General features: G+C 43.5%; 1 protein-coding gene across 2 annotated transcripts in view; it reads left to right on the forward strand.

Annotated features, from left to right (window-relative positions):
* TMTC1 (transmembrane O-mannosyltransferase targeting cadherins 1) overlaps positions 1–21,070 on the forward strand; it is a 201,224-nt gene that overhangs the window by 138,677 nt on the left and 41,477 nt on the right. For both annotated transcript variants that reach the window (XM_070754857.1, XM_070754858.1), the window contains one exon: positions 16,871–17,014. In XM_070754857.1, coding sequence (XP_070610958.1) covers positions 16,871–17,014 — 144 coding nt within the window. The remainder of the gene's footprint in view (positions 1–16,870; positions 17,015–21,070) is intronic.

The following is a 21,070-nucleotide window of genomic DNA, read 5'->3' on the forward strand; positions in this document are numbered from 1 at the left end:
ACCCCGCTACATTCCCCGCGTCCGGTCACTGGTCCCAACCCCTGGTCCTAACCAGCCGCTGGGACTCATGTTTTGTTATTGGCGACCACATTTTCATCAAAGTTATTTTAACTCTTGTATTTCTGGGTAGACTTTCTTTTATTATTATTGGCCCCGGTCCTGTTGACATTAATTTAACCTTTGTACTTGTTGAGTTGTCCTATGTGGCGAGTTGGCCATGATGAATTATGGTGAGTTGTCCCATTCCAGGGGTAGGCAAAGTTGGCTCTTCTAGGACACGTGAACTTCAATTCCCAGAATTCCTGAGCTAGCACGATTGGCTCAGGAATTCTGGGAGTTGAAGTCCACAAGTCATAGAAGAGCCAACTTTGCCTACCCCTGTCCCATTCCATGGTCCAATACAGTTCAAAATAATAACTGAGAAGCAGCTAGCAGGCTTTCTTGATTGAGCGCTTTACTATTGAAAAATGCAAAAATCTCTATTATCTGTAGACAGGAACAGACAGCCCTCTTCAACTGGCACTTAAACTCAGTCAATTTGTTTGGGAATTAGGCTAAGCACCCAGTAATTGCCGTCAGAGACTTCTCCTCCATCCCACCCCCACCCGCCCCGCACAACTCCATAAGCATCAAGTGGCTGGGAAGAGCTTTAATTATAAAGAAGGTTTTTAGGATTGATTTGCCAGGAGGGTTAATTAAGCCTCATTAGGTGTATAGACTAGAGCGAAGCTCTTTTCAGAACATTGCCAGCACCATTGCCAGGTAGGAAGAACCGGCAGTGAATCTCTCTAAAGTTGCTGCTAGCTACACTTAGGGATTTGTGGTTGCTTGGCAACTTGAAATGAAGTTGTGATCACCTTGCTCTCATCTGTCATCTTTTCAACTCCAGCAATTCAGGTGGGTGAAACAAAACACGGCTTCATGTTAGGGCATTGCTCTTTTTGCTGCTAAGGAAAACTTTGGCTCTAGCAAGGAACAGGTAGCACTTGTCTCTTTGATAATAAGGAACTAGATTTAATTGAATTGAATTGAATTGAATTGAATTGAATTTAATTTAATTGACTTCTATGCTGCCCAATCCCGTGGGACACAGGGCGGCTTACAGGAATACAGTGATCCCTCGATTTTCGCGATCTCAATCTTTGCGAAACGCTATATCGCGATTTTTCCCACCCGATGACGTCACTCTCTTCCTTCCTTTCTCATCTTTCTTTCTCTCTCTATTTCTCTATCTTGCTTCTTCCTCTCTCACACTCACTTCCTCCCTCTCTCATCTCTTTCTTTCCTTCTCTCTCTTTCTCTATCTCTCCCCCTCTTGCTGGCGGGCGGGCGGGCGGGCGGGCGGGTGAGCGGGGGCATCAGCGAGGAGCCGGGGTTTCCCCTTTGCGTGGGCGGCGGGGAAACCCCGATCTTCGTCTGCTCGCTGCTGCTGCAGCAGCAGCGAGCAGACGAAGATCTGGGTTTCCCCGCCGCCCACGCAAAGGGGAAAGCCCGATTCGGCTCCTCGCTGCTGCCACCGAGCAGATCAGCTGCTGGGCGGCCGCAGCAGCAGCGAGCAGACGAAGATCCGGGTTTCCCCGCCGCCCACGCAAAGGGGAAAGCCCGATTCGGCTCCTCGCTGCTGCCGCCGAGCAGATCAGCTGCTGGGCGGCCGCAGCAGCAGCGAGCAGACGAAGATCTGGGTTTCCCCGCCGCCCACGCAAAGGGGAAAGCCCGATTCGGCTCCTCGCTGCTGCCACCGAGCAGATCAGCTGCTGGGCGGCCGCAGCAGCAGCGAGCAGACGAAGATCCGGGTTTCCCCGCCGCCCACGCAAAGGGGAAAGCCCGATTCGGCTCCTTGCTGCTGCCGCCGAGCAGATCAGCTGCTGGGCGGCCGCAGCAGCAGCGAGCAGACGAAGATCCAGGTTTCCCCGCCGCCCACGCAAAGGGGAAACCCCGATTCGGCTCCTCGCTGCTGCCGCCGAGCAGATCAGCTGCTGGGCGGCCGCAGCAGCAGCGAGCAGACGAAGATCCGGGTTTCCCCGCCGCCCACGCAAACTCCACCATCTGCGCATGCGTGGCCATGGAAAAAATGGCGCGCATGCGCAGATGGTGTTTTTACTTCCGCAACCCTACATCGCGAAAAATCGATTATCGCGAGGGGTCTTGGAACGGAACCCTCGCGATAATCGAGGGATCACTGTAATACAATACAATAATACAATGTAATAATACAATACAATATAAACGTCAAATATTAATACAAAGCAACAGTAAAACTCCATTGTTAAAAAAACCCTATTATTAAAACAGCCTAATAGACTATTCAGTCAAACATACATACGTACCAATTCAATCCAAATTCAGCTGTGACAAGATGTTAGGATTCACGGCCCCCAGGGCTGCCGGCAAAGCCAGGTCTACACGGCCTTTTGGAAGGTCAGAAGGGTGGGAACAGTACGGACTTAAGGGGATAGTTAGTTGGTTCCATAGAGCCGGGGCAGCCACAGAGAAGGCCCTCCCCTGCAGGCCTGCCAACCTACATTATTTAGTCGACGGGACCTGGAGAAGGCCGACTTTGTGTGATCTAATAATATTTTCTCTGTGTGATCTGGGAAATATGCGGCAGGAGACGGTTCCGTAAAAAATACCCATATAGTTTTTTTTAGAAAATGAAAATGGTGGATAGTTAGTCAGTCCTTTACTTGAAATAAGCATGTTGTCTTGCCCAGAAAAAAAATATAAAGGAATGTGAGGGTGGTGGTAGTGGGGGTTCTAAGGGTCGGAAAGCTAGAAAAAGGGATAAATAACTTTCTGGGGTTTTGCAAGTGGTGATATCCCTGATACAACCATTCTGGAGATCCCTTCCTCCAGCTTTATTTGTATTGGAATACTATGACATTGAAAATTCCAAATGTATCTCTTGGCCTTGAAAGGATCTCAGAACCTTTTATATTTTCGATGGTGACCAGCACAGAAATAAATTTAGGGAGAAAAATGTCAGGTTGAGACAAACAGGAAAATGTGACATTCTGGTAAATAGTGATTATACCCCCCTCTAGCTATTTTTTTTTTGGGGGGGTTGTAAACGGAGAAGTCCAACCCTAAGAGATATTTTCTGTGCATGCCCCTGATATGTTTTTAAAATTGCATCTCAGCTCTGAAGCCCTGGAAAAATTAGTGACACCTAACTACTGCTATAGGGTAGTTTTTCAAACTTGGAAATTTTAAGATGGATGGACTTCAACTGGCAGGGGAATTCTTAAAAGCTGCCACATCTTTTTTTTAAATGTTGCTATATATCAATTCTATATGGGAGAAAGAGCAAGGAAATAATAGGATAAATAAATTTACTAGATATCCAGAGTGTGAACAATAAGGAAGAAGCTGAGATCATCATATAGATCAGTGTTTCCCAACCTTGGCCACTTGAAGGTATCTGGACTTCAACTCCCAGAATTCCGCAGCCAACATTCACTGGCTGGGGAATTCTGGGAGTTGAAGTCCAAATATCTTCAAGTGGCCAAGGTTGGGAAACACTGATATAGATGATACCAATTTTCTGGGTTCTAATAAACAAAAATTTACACGATGAATAGAAAAACCTGCAGTTCTTTTATAGAAATGAAAGCTTGACACTAATTTCTAGTAGTATTATCAAATGCAGTGTGGTGGCTACTATAGATTTGGACAGCTCTCAGGAAAGGCTTGTTTAGGATAATTTTCAGCTACGAGTAAACAGGGAAATGTTGGATAGCACCATATAAACCTTGTTACTTCTTTCCTGTAGTCTGGCATATTGTGCCAACATAGTCAATATGCCTTAGTTCCTATGTGCATAATTCAGTTTTGGCAGGAAACTTAAGAAACTTAAGAGAGAAGAAAGATAACATTAACATATTTTTTTTAAAAAAAATTAACAATATTTTAAAAGTAAAATCTCCCTTGATTTGAGCATGATTTCTGACACCTCCATGTTATATTTATGTTGTTAAAGAGCATCCAAATGGTTTGGCATCTGAGGGAGATGGACGTTTAAGAAATTGGAAATATAAACAAACAACAAACAAAAAAACAAAAAAACAAACAAACAAAAAAACAGAGGCTGAAGGTTCGTTCTCTGAATTTGTTGGTTGGTGTCCGAATGTTTTGTTACTAGGCTAGGTAACATCTTGAGCAGAGTTTAGAGCAGTAGTCTGCAACAGAGAGAGGATGAGAGTTTAAAACAGGATCTGCAAACTTCAAGAACCATTTGGACCCATTTCCCACATAAAAGAAAACACCGGGAGCCACAAAAACTGAGTGGGTGTGCCCAACTTATCATCACTCACTCCCGCCCAATCACATGACCCCCTCTAGCCACACCTACCCAGTCAGTCATTAAGGCAGATCCCATTCTCATCACACCAGCCCTTGTGTTAGGAAGCCAGTCTTGGTTGCTGCTGTGTTGGGCCAGTATCTCAGGGTGAGAGCTGGTTGCGTGTCCCCCATCAGCAGCAAGGGCCAGAAGAAGCTCCAGCACGACTGAGGCACCACAGAATCAGCCCCGGCCGCTTCTCCATCCCCCGCCTTCTTAAGCCAAACAAGGAGTGACTGAGAGGGCAGGTCGAGGGGCAGGACCAGCCAGTGGTGGGATCACCCAACAGGGAGCCATAGCAGAAGGTCTAAAGAGCTGCACGTAGCTCCAGAACTGCAGATTGCAGACACCTGGTTTAGGGGGTCCTGATAATGAAGTGTTTGGAAACCAACTCACAAACTCGGAGAATGGACCTTAACCTCATCCTACACCCAAGATACAAATTTATTTGCCACCATTGCAAATTTATTTGCCACTATTGCAAATAAAATAAATATAAATAAATCCCAGACTCTTTGCTTCTCAGTCATAACCAGTTTCACTTATCTTTACTACTGGTTTGAGGATGGGAGTGTGTGGCCTCCCATGCATTTCAAACAGAGCATTTTTGATGATGTCTTGGTGGGTGGGCGGGTGGAGCCTCCTGTCGCCACTACCAGTTCACCCGAACCAGGGCAAACCGGTAACAACCCACCACTGGTGAGGAACTTGGGATTTCTACTCTTAATTGGATTTCTGTGCTGCTCCCTCCAAAGACCTGGGGCAGCTTACAACACATAAAAACAGTAAGTTACAATAGCATTAATCCAATTACATTAAAAATTAAATACCTATCTAAAATCCCAAATGTTAAAATCAATCACACCCATTCGCACAATGATCATACAAACATTCATTGGCCAGGGGCGAAGATCTAATCGGCCCAAGCCTGATGACATAAATGAGTCTTAAGAATCTTACGAAAGGCGAGGATGGTGGGGGCTCTGGGGGGAGTTGATTCCAGAGGACCGGGCGCCCCACAGAGAAGGCTCTTCCCTTAAGTCCTGTAAAACGACATTGTCTAGTTGATGGGACCTGGAGTAGGCTGACTTTGTGGGTTGCGAATACTGGCTGGGGAATTCTGGGAGTTGAAGTCCAAATATCTTCAAGTTGCCAAGGTTGGGAAACAGTGGTCTAGTTGATCAGACCTGGATAAGGCTGACTCTGTGGGACCTAATCGGTCGCTGGGATTCATGTTGCCATCTTTTCCCATTTAAGATTACTTAAGCCCAAATTTGCTAGGAGTTCTCAAGATCAACCAAGGCCGCCTACTACTTTCTGTGACAGCATGGTTTGAGTTACATTCCAAGAAACGCGCCTACTACTATTCCTCTAGAATTATAATATAGAAATCCCATCTTTAAAAAAAAAATCACAGCAAGAATCTTCAAACTTCCTTCAGGGAAGAAAAATCAGTTTTGCTCAGCAATGATTCTCAAGCAGGGTATTTATTTCCAAAAGGAAAAAAAAGGTGAATCCAAAACGATGCATTGATGCCTATATCAGCCCTGTTGTACATTGCAGCCAGAGATCTGGCCATTTCCACAGCCAGAAGCCACACGGGAGGCGGTCATAAGCAAAATAAAATAAACTTCTCTATTTGTCTGGGCAGGATTTTTTTTCCTTCTTGCCAAGCACAGATGGAGGACATTAACCTTACTTTGAAAGGGTCGTTCTTTGTGGGGAATGCAAACTGAGCTGTATCTATACCAGAGTTCACCAGCGATTGATATTCTGGAATGGCGATAATGTTTAAAAACCTTTAAGCATACTTGCAGCAAAGCAATAATGATAAATTGCTACAAGAGAGATCTTTGGAAGCATTCCAGGCATGTTGGAGCCAGGGGAAAAAAATGTCACGCTGCTTGGCAGAAGTGTTTTTGGGGAAATCAACAGAAAAAAAGTTAAGATCCTTGATGTTGCAAGAGAGCGGTGATTATGGAGAGCCGAAGCTTATCCCCAGAGGTTTAATTTTAAAATATTTTCCATTAGAGTAGAATTGCGCTTTCTACGAGACATCTAGCTGGAAGGAATATCAAAGAATGTTAATCTTGCAGGAAATAAAGGGCTGCTTATTATTGCTACATGGGCATATTAAATATGTGGGAGTTACAGCAGAAATATTGGGATATTTAGTTTCCTGTACTCTGTTTAATGACCTATTAGAGTCTGTCGTATTAAAATGTGCACATGTCTGCTCTCTTTTTTCTCTTTGAAGGTCGGGGTTCCTAGTCAGCCAAATGTATTTTGCTTTCTATTGTTTGCCATTGGGGAGCCTGTTTCTTCAGTCCCTGGTCTTGCTTTCATGGTCATTCTTCAATGCTGAGAGATAGACCAAACCCACATGATTTGCACGTCCACTATCGAGTTCTACTTTTATCATTGTTGGCTTTTCCAGGATACTAGATAGTACTTTTTTTACAGGTGATGCAAAGAAATCTCTCCATTGATAGGTATAAGCCACAGTGGTGTCATTGTGGAAATTACATCAATGAGGCAATCCGTAATGGATGCAGTTGGATTATTTGGGTGAGGATGTAAAGGGGATCATTAGATCCCTTGTGGTGCTATCCAGTGATGGGTTCTATAGAACCGGTAGAAAAATTTTGATTTTTTTTTTCATTTTTTCCCTCCTGGGCTCTGGGTAGGTTCCAAATACAGTGATACCTCATCTTACGAACTTAATTGGTTCTGGAAGGAGGTTCATAAGGTGAAAAGTTCGTAAGACGAAACAATATTTCCCATAGGAAACAATGTAAAAGCGATTAATGCGTGCAAGGGGGGAAAAAATCGCAAAATGGGGCTCCACTGGGCGCTGCTGCCTGGCTGTCACCTTTTGAAACAGCCGGGGGGCTTCTCAGCGTTCTCCCGAACCCGAACCCAAACTTTTGCCGAACTTTTTGGGTTCGGGTTTGGGAGGCCGCCAAGAAGCGCCGCCGCCCACCTGTCACCTTCTGAAACAGCCGGGGGGCTTCTCGGCGTTCTCCTGAACGCCGAACCTGGAAGTTCAGCAAAAGTTCGGATTCGGGTTCCGGAGGCCACCGAGAAGCGCCTGGCTGTTTCAGAAGGTTACAGCTGGGCGGCGGCGCCCGGCAGAGGGCCGTTTTTGTGATCGGCGGTGGCGTTTTCAGCCGATCTGGAGGATGAAACAGAGGTTGGGAATCCCAATAGGGAATTCCATGGGAGGAGCTTTGACATCACGAAGATGTCCTTCCTGGTCGGCCGAAACGTGACAGCTGGGTGGCGGCACCCAGCGGAGTGCCATTTTACGATCTGCGGTGGGTTCGTAAGGCGAAAAAAGTTCATAAGAAAAGGCAAAAAATTTCCGAACCCTGGGTTTGTATCTCGAAATGTTCGTATCACAAGGGGTTCGTATCACGAGGTACCACTGTAATTGAAGCAGTGAATAATGTATCTCTTCTACCTCTAGCCAAAAAAGAGATTGTGGAATTTCAGCTCTCTTACATACCTATAATATATTAATGCAAACACACCAACATTCTGTGTGTTTTCAGTTCTGGGATAAACGACCGAATTTAGTCAGATCTGGCTCCAGTTATCAGTCATTTACACTCTTCCTGTGTAGCTATCCATAGTGAAGTGAAGAGCCAAATCTCCCTGGAGTTTGGCTGCTGTCACTAAAATGCTGTGTCAGGAGCATTTGTAGCCAACAATCAGTCCAAAAATGAGCAAAAGAGCTGCATATTCTTAAATAGATACAGCAACAAAGAAAACATTCTAGGACAGCGATGGCGAATCTATGGCACGCATGCCACAGGTGGCACATGGCACATGAACTGTTGCCCCAACTCAGGTCCAGAACACATGTGCACGCTGACCAGCTGAACTGAGACATCTTCCCCAGGCCTATATAATTTATGTATGGTATGTTGTGTGTATGTTTTTTAAATTATGAGTTTTTAGTCTTTTAAATATTAGATTTGCATTGAACATTGTTTTCTATTGTTGCTGTGAGCTGCCCTGAGTCTACGGAGAGGGGCGGCATACAAATTTAAACAAACAAACAAACTAATAATAATAATAATAATAATAATAATAATAATAATAATAATAATCTGCTGTACGAATCCCAGCGACCACTTAGGTCCCACAGAGTGGGTCTCCTCCAGGTCTCATCAACTAAACAATGTCGCTTGGCGGGATCCAGGGGAAGAGCCTTCTGTGTGGCGGCCTCGGCCCTCTGGAACCAACTACCCCCAGAGATTAGAATTGCCCCCACGCTCCTTGCCTTTCGTAAGCTGCTTAAAACCCACCTCTTCCGCCAGGCATGGGGGAATTGAGATACTCTTTCCCCCTAGGCCTTTACAATTTTATGCATGGTATGTCTGTATGTATGTTTGGTTTTATAATAAGGGTTTTTAACTGTTTTAGTATTGGATTATTATTATATGCTGTTTTATTGCTGTTGTTAGCCGCCCCGAGTCTGCAGAGAGGGGGGGCATACAAACCCAATAAATAAAATAATAAATAAATAAATAAACAAATAAACAAACAAACAACAACAACAATAATAATAATTATTATTATTATTTTCAGCTTGCGCACAGGCTCTGGGAGGGCATTTTGGCCTCTGGATGGCCTTCAGGGAAGCAGGGGGGTGTTTTCATCCTCCCCAGGCTCCAAAAAAGCCTCCGGAGCCTGGTGACTGCAAAAAACAGCCTTCCTGGCCCATTGGAAGTCAAGAAACAGAAGCAGGGGGGTCATGTTTGCATGCAAAGGGTGGGGCAGCATGGAGGGTGTCACACCCATGTATGCAAGGAGCAGGGGACATTGAATTATGGGTGTGGACACTCGTGCATATGTGATTCAGCACCCAAGGAAAAAAAGGTTCGCCATCACTAGACTAGACAGTCACTTATCAATAGCACAACGGCAAATTGGAAGTGTCTTTCTCTGAACTTCCAGTTTGTCCACTAGGGGATTTTTTTCCCCCATTCGGGGCTTCAGGGAAGCTTCCATGAAGCATCCGGAGGACGAAACTGCCTTTCCAAAGAAAATCAGCTGACACGCTGGAGCTTGGCAAAGTCTTGCATGTCGTCCAGTACAGCTCTGCATGCCACCTGTGTCACAGGTGCAGCAGGGGCTACGAGCCAGAACGCTAAATTGCACTCGCCAACGCAACTTGTAAGTTCTTGTGGGACCAGCGCAATTTTGCTGCTGCACCTGTGAAGGTAGCAAAATCGCACACGGAACCACAAATAAAACCTCGGGTGTAATTTTGCTACCACCACAGGTGCAGCAGCAATATCATGCTGGTCCCGCAAGAACTTACAAGCTACGTCAGAGAGCGCAATTTAGTGTTCTGACTTGTAGCCCACCGCTGCCATAGGTTCGCCATCACAGGTATAGGTTCAGCAGGGGGTTGGACTAGAAGATCTCCAAGGTGTCTTCCAGCTCTATTCTGTGCCACATTCTACAAACCATGGCTATGCACTATGTGTCCTTCTTACTTGAAACATAGAAATACTATAGGGCAGCACCCAATTTTTGCACATAGCCTTCAACTATACCCATTTAAGAATCTTTCTGTGGGAGGTGGTGTCAGAATTGCAATTTCCTACCACACTCAAGCTGCATCATCTGCACCAAATAATTAGATTACCTACTGCAACTCAGCTTGGAGTCGTTTGGATTTTTTTCCTTGTCTTGGTTCTTTATAAGACCCCCGTTTTGCTACTCTATGTCCAGCCATTTTAAACAATCTTTTTGATCATATATATACAGTAATACCTCGTCTCATGAACCTAATTGGTTCCAGGGGGAGGTTCGTAAGACGAAAAGTTCGTAAGATGAAACATTGTTTCCCATAGGAAACAATGTAAAATCCATTAATCTGTGCAACGAAACCCCCCCCCCCGCAAAAAACGCCGCTGCCTGGCTGTCACCTTTTGAAACAGCCTTCCCAGCGGCCTCCCGAACCCGAACTTTTGCCGAACTTCCGGGTTCGGCGTTCGTGAGGCCGCTGGGAAGCCCCGCCGCCCGGCTGTCACCTTTTAAAACAGCCGGGGGGGGGGGCTTCTTGGAGGCCTCCCAAATGCCGAACCCGGAAGTTTGGGTTTGGCGTTCAGGTTCAGGACACTGGGAAGCCCCCCGGCTGTTTCAAAAAGCGACAGCCGGGCGGCGGGGCTTCCCAGCTGCCTCCCGAACGCCAGGGCTTCTCGGCGGCGGTGGCAGCGGGTTCGTAAGAAGAAAAAAGTTCATAAGAAGAGGCAAACATTTTCTGAACCCCGGGTTTGTATCTCGGGTTGTTCGTAAGATGAGGGGTTCGTATCATGAGGTACCACTGTATATGGTTGGGGAATTCTGGGCGTTGAAATCCACAGATCTTCAAGCTGCCAAGTGACATATGACAGGGCATAGGACTATTGTAAGGTACTGATTGTAGAACAAAGAGGAGAAAACCCCCATCAGAGAAATCAGAAAGGGAATGATGGGTTTAGTTAAGAGTTATTGCAGAACATAGCATTTCATACACTCCTCATATTTTAAAGTAATACCCAGGCAGCTATGGTGGGAAATCAAGTTTCCTTATGATCGCTTATGAATTTATTTGTATGCAAAACATGCAGCGGATTCATTGAAATTTTCATTAAGTTGCACTCCGACTATACATTGTTCACGTCTCTCCTGATATTTGCAACATTAAACAGGAGGGAGGGAAATGCATGCTTTTAACCTGGTTTTCTTGTTCTTGACTTTCCCTTCCAGTGGCAATTCTTTTATAAAATATTCTCTGAGCATCTTTCTCATGAGACTTTAAAAAATATCATTGACATATACATTGGGGGGTGGGGTAGAACAACTTGATGGGAAGCCAGGAAAAAATGCTGGTCTTTTTTGGCAGCATGTCTCTTTATATGAAACTCGGCAGAGATCGTATCCTTTTTTATTTTTAGTATCAAGCGACAGGCTTTCTTTACTTTCACAGATAGTTCAGTGATTTCCCTACCACCACCACTGTCTATGAAGATTCTAGATCATCGTTTCTCAACCTTGGCAGCTTGTATGAACTTCAACTCCTAGAATTCCCCAGCCAGCATGTAGCTGGCTAACAAATTCTGAGAGTTGATAATAATAATAATAATAATAATAATAATAATAATAATAATAATAATAATAATAATAATAATAATAATTTATTAGATTTGTATGCTGCCCCTTTCCAAACACTCGGGGCGGCTCACAACAATAATAAAAACAATATTATAATAGAACATATCTAATATTAAAAAAATATATAAAACCCTATCGTATTTAAAAAACCAAACAACACATTCATACCAAACATACAACAAAATATAAAAGAGCCTGGGGGAAAGGTGTCTCAACTCCCCCATGCCTGGCGGTATAAGTGAGTCTTGAGTAGTTTATGAAAGACAGGGAGGGTGGGGGCAGTTCTAATCTCCGGGGGGAGTTGATTCCAGAGGGCTGGGGCCACCACAGAGAAGGCTGTCCACACTTCTTCGAGCTGAGAAAGACTGTTCATAGACTTGCAATGTTCAGAGGCTGAGAATTATCATTCAGTGTAATGGAACGTGGTTCAATAGGATTCCCAAATTTCCGCCCAGAGTGGATGGTATAAATATAGCTCATCTGGCAAAGTGAGATGTTAAGCATGGTGGTGTAGGGGTTTGAATGCAGCATAGCAGGTTAACTCACTGCTCACTCCAGGGATTCAATCCTGACCAACTCAATTTTTTTAAAATAATTTTTTTCTCCACCATAAAAACATACATATAATTTCCTACCCTCAAAACGTCGCTACAGAGCACTGCACACCAAGACAACTAGACACAAAAACAGTTTCCCCCCGAATGCCATTACTCTACTAAACAAATAATTCACTCAATACTGTCAGACTTTCTACTAAATCTGCACTTCTACTGTACAGTACTAGTTTTTCTCATCATTCCTATCACCCATTTCCTCCCATGTTGACTGTATGACTGTAACTTGTTGCTTATATCCTAAGATTTTTTATTAATATTGCTTCTTCATTGCTTATTTGACCCCTATGGCAATCATTAAGTGTCGTACCACATGATTCTTGACAAATGTATATTTTATTTTATGTACGCTGAGAGCATACGCACCAAGACAAATTCCTTGTGTCTCCAATCACTCTTGGCCAATAAAATTCTATTCTATTCTATTCTATTCTATATACCGTAAGTATAACTTAGACTTATGCCATCTTCTATATTGAATCAATTACATAAAAATCTTATAGCATTATTTTCAGTACAGTGGAACCCCGATATACGAGCAGCTCTACTTACGAGCTACTCGAGATACGAGCTGGGAGAGTAGAGAAATTTTTGCTCGACTCACGAGCTTCCATTCGGGATACGAGCCGAGAAGAGCCGGCCTGGCTTGCTTTGCTTCCGAGCTGATGCAGAGCCAAATAAAGCGTCACGCCCCTCTGACGCTTTCGGCGGCTTCCGAAGCGATGCTGGGCTCTTTTGCCGCCAAAAGCGTCAGGGGGGCGTGACGCTTTATTCGGCTCTGCAAAGCAAACCAGCCTGGCTCTTCTCCGTTCGTATCCAGCGCTTGGTGAGTCCTTGGCTTCTGCTGGGGGTGGGGGGATCTGAACGCTTTCTGCTGGGGGTGGGGGGATCTGAACGCTCTCCCTGGCTGGGAGCACTTTCGCTGCGAGAGAGGGCTTTCCCGAAAGGGACGGAGAAAGCCCTCTCTCGCAGCGAAAGTGCTCCCAGCCAGGAGGCTGCGAGAGAGGGCTTTCTCCGCCCTTTCGAGAAAGCGCGCCTGTCTGAAAAGATCGCCGCCGGTCTGGTGGGATTTTGCAGCAACCTCCGAGCAACCTGGGCTCGGAGGTTGCTGCAAAACCCCACCGGACCGGCGGCGATCTTTTCAGACAGGCGTGCCGATTCTCCGCTTTTAGCAGTGAGCGGAGAATCGGCGCGCCTGTCTGAAAAGCTCGTAGCTGGCATGGAACATCCCCCCATGCCAGCTACGAGCTTTTCAGGCAGGCGCGCCGATTCTCCGCTCACTCCGGGTGAGCGGCGAATCGGCGCATCTGTTTAAAAAGCTCGTAGCCGGCATGGAAAATCCCCCCATGCCAGCTACGAGCTTTTCAGGCAGGCGCGCCGATTCTCCGCTCACTGCTAAAAGCGGAGAATCGGCACGCCTGTCTGAAAAGCTCGTAGCTGGCATGGGGGGATGTTCCATGCCGGCTACGATCTTTTTAAACAGATGCGCCGATTCGCCGCTCACCCGGAGTGAGCGGAGAATCGGCGCGCCTATCTGAAAAGATCAGAGCCAGCATGGAAAGCCCCCCCATGCCGGCTCCGAAGCACCGGGCACCCCTCAGCCGACGTCTTTTCCCCTCAGCCCTCGGGCTTGCACGCATTAATCACTTTTCCATTGTTTCCTATGGGAAACAATGCTTCGACCTACGAGCTCTTCGACATACGAGGTTCCTTCCGGAACCAATTAATTTCGTATGTCGGGGTTCCACTGTATATCTTAGCTAATTCTTGCTGCCTCCTTTGTCTAATTTCATCATCCAGATAACCATATTATCTTCCAAGTAAATTACTAGTAATACTTGCTTCAAAATACTAACTACTATATCTCTAATAACTTAAGTCTCAGCCATAATGCTTTATCCAATCTTTGTTTTCTTATTCATCACTCTCCTTTCTTTTCTGACCCCTCTCCTCTTCTCCTAACTAAAAACCCTTACCCCCTGAAAGTTCCATATCTACCTATATTTATTTTAAAACATCAAATTATGATTTTTAATAAAAATATTGTTTCAAATTAATAACCCTAATAAGGAAGAGAATTAAATCATTGCAATTCAAATTACAAGGTTTCCCTATTCAAATATCTACATTTACATCCAATTTATACTTTCCACAATTATTACTTCGGTGGTGCAGTGGTTAGAGTGCAGTACTGCAAGCTACTTCTGCTGATCACCAGCTGCCAGCAGTTTGGCAGATCGAATCTCACCAGGCTCAAGGTTGACTCAGCCTTCCTCCTTCCGAGGCGGGTAAAATGGGGACCCAGATTGTTGGGGGCAATATGCTGACTCCCTGTAAACCACTTAGAGAGGGCTGTAAAGCACTGTGAAGCGGTATATAAGTCTAATTGCTATTGCAAATAGTTATACTCAAATATTTAATAACGGGGGGAAAAGAAAAACTATTAATTAATCAATACCCAAAAATATTTAATCTCATTCTAGAATATTTTGTATTGCACACAATAAAAAGATATAAAAAGCTATTATCTAATAAGAAAAAAGCTATTTTTCTAATAGCCTCCGTGGGCCTCTCTAGGAATCTCCTGGGAGGAAACACGGCCGGAAAAGGCGGGGAGAATCCTCCTTGGGGCCTCTCTAGGAATCTTCTGGGAGGAAACAGGGCCTCCACCTGCCCTGTGGTTTCTCCAATTGCACGCATTATTTTCTTTTACTTCGATTCCTATGGGAAAAATTGCTTCTTCTTGCAAACGTTTCTACTTAAGAACCTGATCACGGAACGAATTAAGTTCATAAGTCGAGGTACCACTGTACTAGCTTTGTGGACAGCAGTGTAACTATAGCTTTTCATTGCTTCATTTAATTATAGCTCTGATTTTCACAGGATATCTTCCACCCAAGAAGTTAACCATGCCTGACTCTGCTTAGCTTCCAAGATCAGACAGGTGTTACCACTTCCTGAAGGTTTTATTATAGACTTACCAGCAATTGGGATAATCTAATAATATTTCTGAGGAATAGAAGGGGAGGCAGTAATTTTTCAAAGCCGAGCTACCTAAATGGGCTCTGACTACCGAAGAAGCACTGTTGAAGGAGTCTTCTGAATAATTTCTTCGATCGCCCGAAAACATCTGGCTTCTTACTTGAACAAAAATCAAAGCCAAACTTAATGTAAAGTATTACTTCCGTTCTCTCTCTCTTCCTTATCCCCTCCCCTTTTCGGCAGTTTGAATTGAGCTGGTTCAGCTTTTTAAAAATAGAATTAAGAAGGAAAGGCTACTCTCCGTAAAAAATTTGGAGAGATGGGAACATTGATCATTAAAAAAAGAAAGAAAGAATCTGGCAGCCCTAGTGAGAGTTTAATGAAATTCAGTTTTCTTTCATAAATAATGCAGTAGTTGGCGCTTGATTAGGTGAAGCGAGGAAGACTTGGTGGTTAATGAGATGCATAGCAGGAGAAAGATTGCTTGCAGATGGTTGGCATTTCCAGTGATATGTGTGTGTGAGAGAGAGAAAAAGAGAGAGAGAGAGAGAGAGAGTAGTGGGTTGTAAATCCCGCCGCTACCAGTTTGCTCGCTCCCCAGCGGGTGGGCTGAGACTCCTGCCCCATCCGCTACCTGTTCACTGAACCAGGAGAACCCACCGCTGGTGCATGTGTGTTTGAGCCTATGCATGGACTTCGTAAGAAAGACTCCAAACAGGAAGGCTGTGTTTTATTAAAAATCCAAACAAAAATACCCTCATAAGATTAAAATACAAGTAGACTTTTTAAAAACTCTGTTTAAATGCTGTTATTGTTTACTGGAACGAAGACTGTACTCTCCACTTGGATTGGCATGTAAGATCATTTTCAACGTTCATAAGTTAAAAGGTGACATGGGACAGGAAGAATGTTCTGCACTTTATTTTTATTTATTTATTTATTTTATTTATTTTATTTATTTTATTTATTTTATTTATTTTATTTATTTTATTTATTTTATTTATTTTATTTATTTTATTTATTTTATTTATTTTATTTATTTTATTTATTTTATTTATTTTATTTATTTTATTTATTTTATTTATTTTATTTATTTTATTTATTTTATTTATTTTATTTATTTTATTTATTGATTCATTGATTTAATTGATTTAATTGATTGATTGATTGATTGATTGCATTTATACGCTGTTCACTCCAAAACAGACTCTGAGCAGCTAAAGGCCAGGGAAAGGGCAGTCAAAGGAGAAGTGGGAAGGATGGAGAGTAGAGTCCTATCTTTTCCTCTTGGTGCCTTTCCCCGTTGGGTTTTAGATACTTTCCCTCCTAGATTTGGGGGGTACGTTCAAAGCAAAGGGGGCTGAGCCTTTGCCTCTTCTGCTGCCCCAGTGCAGAATTCTCCCTGCCACATTTCCAGAGAGGAAGGTAGCACTCTGTGGATGTATATTTTTAACCCACAGGCCATGGGTCAGCCCCACTGATTGTTGAAGGCGTTTGATTGCTGCTTCCTAGTGGTCCCAAGTCCCTTCATGAAGAAATGAAATAGTTAAACCTTGCCATAGGAAAGTCTTCAGGTCTTATAAGAAGCAACAAACATGAAATGGTTTGGATTTTTTTATAATCAGTATGGTGATCTGATTTTCCTTCCTTCCTTCCTTCCTTCCTTCCTTCCTTCCTTCCTTCCTTCCTCCCTCCCTCCCCTTTCCTTCCCTTTCTTTCCTTTTTCCTCTCCTCCCCTCCCCTCTCCTCTCTTTTCTCTCCGCAGGTTATATCCACGTCATGCAAGTGCCCTGAACAACCTTGGGACGTTGACCAAAGACATGGCACAAGCAAAGGAATACTACACTAAAGCTCTCCAACTGAACCCACAGCACAACAGAGTCCTCTTCAATCTTGGAAATCTTCTCAAGTAGGTTTCTGGCCTCCTTCGGTACAATTACAGTTGAGATATACCGGTAGCTATGGTATATATAATTTTACTGCTTTCAAGGCAATCTGGTGATTCCCAAGATAAGCCTCTGCAGTTTCTCTGGCAAGATTTTAGAAGTGGATTGCCTTTGCCTTCTTCCTAGGACTGAAAGCAACCCCAAGTTTCCCAGCTGGCTACATGCCTAAGGTGGGATTTGAAGTCACAGTCTCCTGGTTTGTATCCAGGTGCCATTAACTAGTATATCAAACTGGCATATGTGTGTTTGTTTGTTTGTGCATGCATGCATTCATATACAGTGCATATAATCCATCACACTGGTCCAATTCCAAAGTTTTTTTCAACTTTCCAGTCTGCAGTAGAGAGAGAATGACTGGCCAAAGCCAACCTGGTCCCTATTGTGGTCCTATGTCAAGGACTGTGTCTGTCTGTCTGTCTGTCTGTCTGTCTGTCTGTCTGTCTGTCTGTCTGTCTTTCTTTCTCTCTCTCTCTCTCATCTATCTATCTATCTATCTATCTATCTATCTATCTATCTATCTATCTATCTATCTATCTATCTATCCATCCATCCATCCATCCATCCATCCATCCATCCATCCATCCATCCATCCATCCATCCATCTATCTATCTATCTATCTATCTATCTATCTAATCTATCCGATGGTGTTGTTTCCCATGAAACAGCTAGATTATGCTAAATAACAGCAGTTTTGTGCAACTATTTGTTATCTATTTGCTCTTTGATATTGAAGACACAATGTTCTGGTTTTTTTCCTAAGTAATAAATCACCCTTGATATATAGTCTTTAATACAAGGTTCATGTAATAGAGCTATATCATCTAAACACCGATATCAGCTGCTATTAATCATACCCGTCCACTGCTTTGTGTACTTGCCTACAAAATTTGAGGTGAAATACAATAATATTCTGAAATCTAATTAGAATCATACTGTTTATCCAATAGTAGCTGCTACTTTTTGAAGGCAGCAGACATAATATGCTTCCAAACAATAATATAAAAATGGATTTAAAGGCAATACCAGGTAGACTTTTAAAAATTCAAGACTTGGGGAGATACACATGGCACCTCAATTCATTTGTATGGCCGTAATCTGACTATGTGAAAAGAAACATTAACATAATAAACATTTCAAATTTCCAGACCATATAATAACTGGACAACCCAAGTGACACCTGTGTCATCATTTCAGAGATATTTCATTACCTAAACAGGAAACCAGAATGACCACAGATTGGCAAAATAAAGCAGTAGGAGCATGATAGATTTTTCATTTCCTTCTAGCTTCCCCACTGAGTTTCCTTGTGGGAATCTGGCCAGGAACATCGGAAATCTCCTTTCCCTCCTCTCCATTCTCCAAATTGCGTAAAAGTATTTTTTCTTTGGGTGTTGTTGTTGTTAGTTGCGAAGTCATTCCGACCCATCACAACTCAATCAATTAAATCAAATTAATCAATCAATTAAAAGGGGCATTTAAATGGATTTCTGTAGATTTCTATGTGTACTAATGGGTGTTCAAAAATCTCCCAAAGTATTCCTAATTAAACAAAAACCAATAAAATTACCAATGGCAATTTGTTCAAAAGATATAAAGATAATTCAACAGTTATAAAGAGCCGGGGTGGCGCAGCAGGTAGAGTGCTGTACTGCAGGCCACTGAAGCTGACTGTAGATCTGAAGGTCAGCGGTTCAAATCTCATCACCGGCTCAAGGTTGACTCAGCCTTCCAACCTTCTGAGGTGGGTAAAATGAGGACCCGGATTGTGGGGGCAATAGGCTGGCTCTGTTAAAAAGTGCTATTGCTAATATGTTGTAAGCCGCCCTGAGTCTAAGGAGAAGGGCGGCATAAAAATCGAATAAATAAAATAAAAATAAAATAAATTCAATAATACTGCTTTTATTTTATTTATTTATTTATTTATTTATTTATTTATTTATTTATTTATTATTTAGATTTGTATGCCGCCCCTCTCCGAAGACTCGGGGCGGCTCACAACAAAATAGAACAAATCATAAATAATCCAAATAACTTTAAAATATTTAAAGATTTAAAAGAACCCCATATACTAACAGACACACACACAAGCATACCATGTATAAATTGAACATGCCCGGGGGAGGTGTTTCAATTCCCCCATGCCTGACGGCAAAGGTGGGTTTTAAGGAGTTTACGGAAGGCAGGAAGAGTAGGGGCAGTTCTAATCTCTGGGGGGAGTTGGTTCCAGAGAGCCGGTGCCGCCACAGAGAAGGCTCTTCCCCTGGGGCCCGCCAACCAACATTGTTTAGTTGACGGGACCCGGAGAAGGCCCACTCTGTGGGACCTAATCGGTCGCTGGGATTTGTGCGGCAGGAGGCGGTCTCGGAGATATTCTGGTCCAGTGCCATGAAGGGCTTTAAAGGTCATAACCAACACTTTGAATTGTGACCGGAAATTGATCGGCAGCCAATGCAGACTGCGGAGTGATGGTGAAACATAGGCATACCTAGGTAAGCCCATGACTGCTCTCGCAGCTGCATTTTATAATACAGGTAATCCTCAAGTTCGACAGTTTGTTCAGCAACCATTCAGGTTAGGAAGGGGCTGAAGGAAGGACCTTATAACTGGTCCATGAAATTTGATAAGACTTTATGATGAGTGGTTTGGGCTAGGTAATGAAGGAAAAAGTGTAGGAAACACTACTATTGAATTTAGACAATTTGAAATTTCAAAACTGAGCTGTTCTCTGCTTTTGATTAAATTTTTCATATTTGTTCAGATAATAATCTTTCATAATGAAAGATGATTCCAGAGAGAGTTATTCACTGTCATTAAATTTGTTCTTGAGCCCACAAAAGATATTTCTGGCTGCTTGTATTATTTTGACAAGCAAAGCAAAAGCCAACAACAATTCTTCCAGCTTTTAATTTTAGCCATGGAGACTATTTATGGGTTTCACTTGATATCATATTTTGATAGGAGCCATGTAATGAATATTTGGGGTTTTTTTCCAGTTTTGAGATGACATGTGTCATAACTTTCTTGTTTCCCCCCCCCCCCTCTCTATATAAGAGCCGAGGTAGCTTAGCACGTAGAGTGCAATACTGCAGGCCACTAAAGCTGACTGTAGATCTGTAGGTCAGTGGTTCAAATCTCATCGCCGGCTCAAGGTTGACTCAGCCTTCCATCCTTCCGAGGTGGGTAATATGAGGACCCAGATTGTGGGGGCCATAAGCTGGGTCTGTTAAGAAGTGCTATTGCTAACATGTTGTAAGCCGCCCTGAGTCTAAGGAGAAGGGCAGCATTAAAAAAATCAAATGAATAAAATAATAAATAGTGGGGCTGACATCCATCTTGCAAGTCTGATTGTCTTGCAACTCTTTCCCTTCTTATACTTCAGTGAATAAGGGAGATAGCAATAGCAAAAAACTTTAGGCTCATAAACTGCCCTGTAGTGCTTTATAGCACTCTCTGGATAATTTACAAAATAGAAGCATTGTTTGCATATTGACGCATGCAGGGAAGCAAAACACCTCGCCAAAACACTCCCGCACGGGCATCCCCTGCAAAATTTTGCAACCTGTACATCCTGTACATCTGGGAAGCAAAATTGAGCTCGCTCCCGCACTCACGTTCCAGAGCTGCGGAGCTGCGCGCAATTAGCCATTCCGGAAGCAGCCCACCTCTGTTGCAAAATATTATTGTAATGTATAAAAACCAGGGCTCATATAGATGACTAAAGTTGGAGTCAATTGTGCCATCCTTTTGGAGTTGCTATGTTCCCACAAGAGACCTAATCCAACCCGAATGAATTGACTCTTATCTAGCTCCAATTTGCCTTGACTGTTAGCAGATCAGACTCTTTTGAATAGAAGTAGCATCTACTGCTACACAGGGCTTTACAACCTTCTCTAAGCAATTTACAGTCAGCATATCGCCCCAAACAATCTGCGTCCTCATTTTACCCACCTTGGAAGGATGGCTGAGTCCTTCTTGAGCCTGGTGAGAATCAAACTGTTGAACTGCCAGCAGCCTGCAG

Source organism: Erythrolamprus reginae, chromosome 6 (assembly GCF_031021105.1).
Source record: "Erythrolamprus reginae isolate rEryReg1 chromosome 6, rEryReg1.hap1, whole genome shotgun sequence".
Taxonomy (NCBI): Eukaryota; Metazoa; Chordata; class Lepidosauria; order Squamata; family Dipsadidae; genus Erythrolamprus; species Erythrolamprus reginae.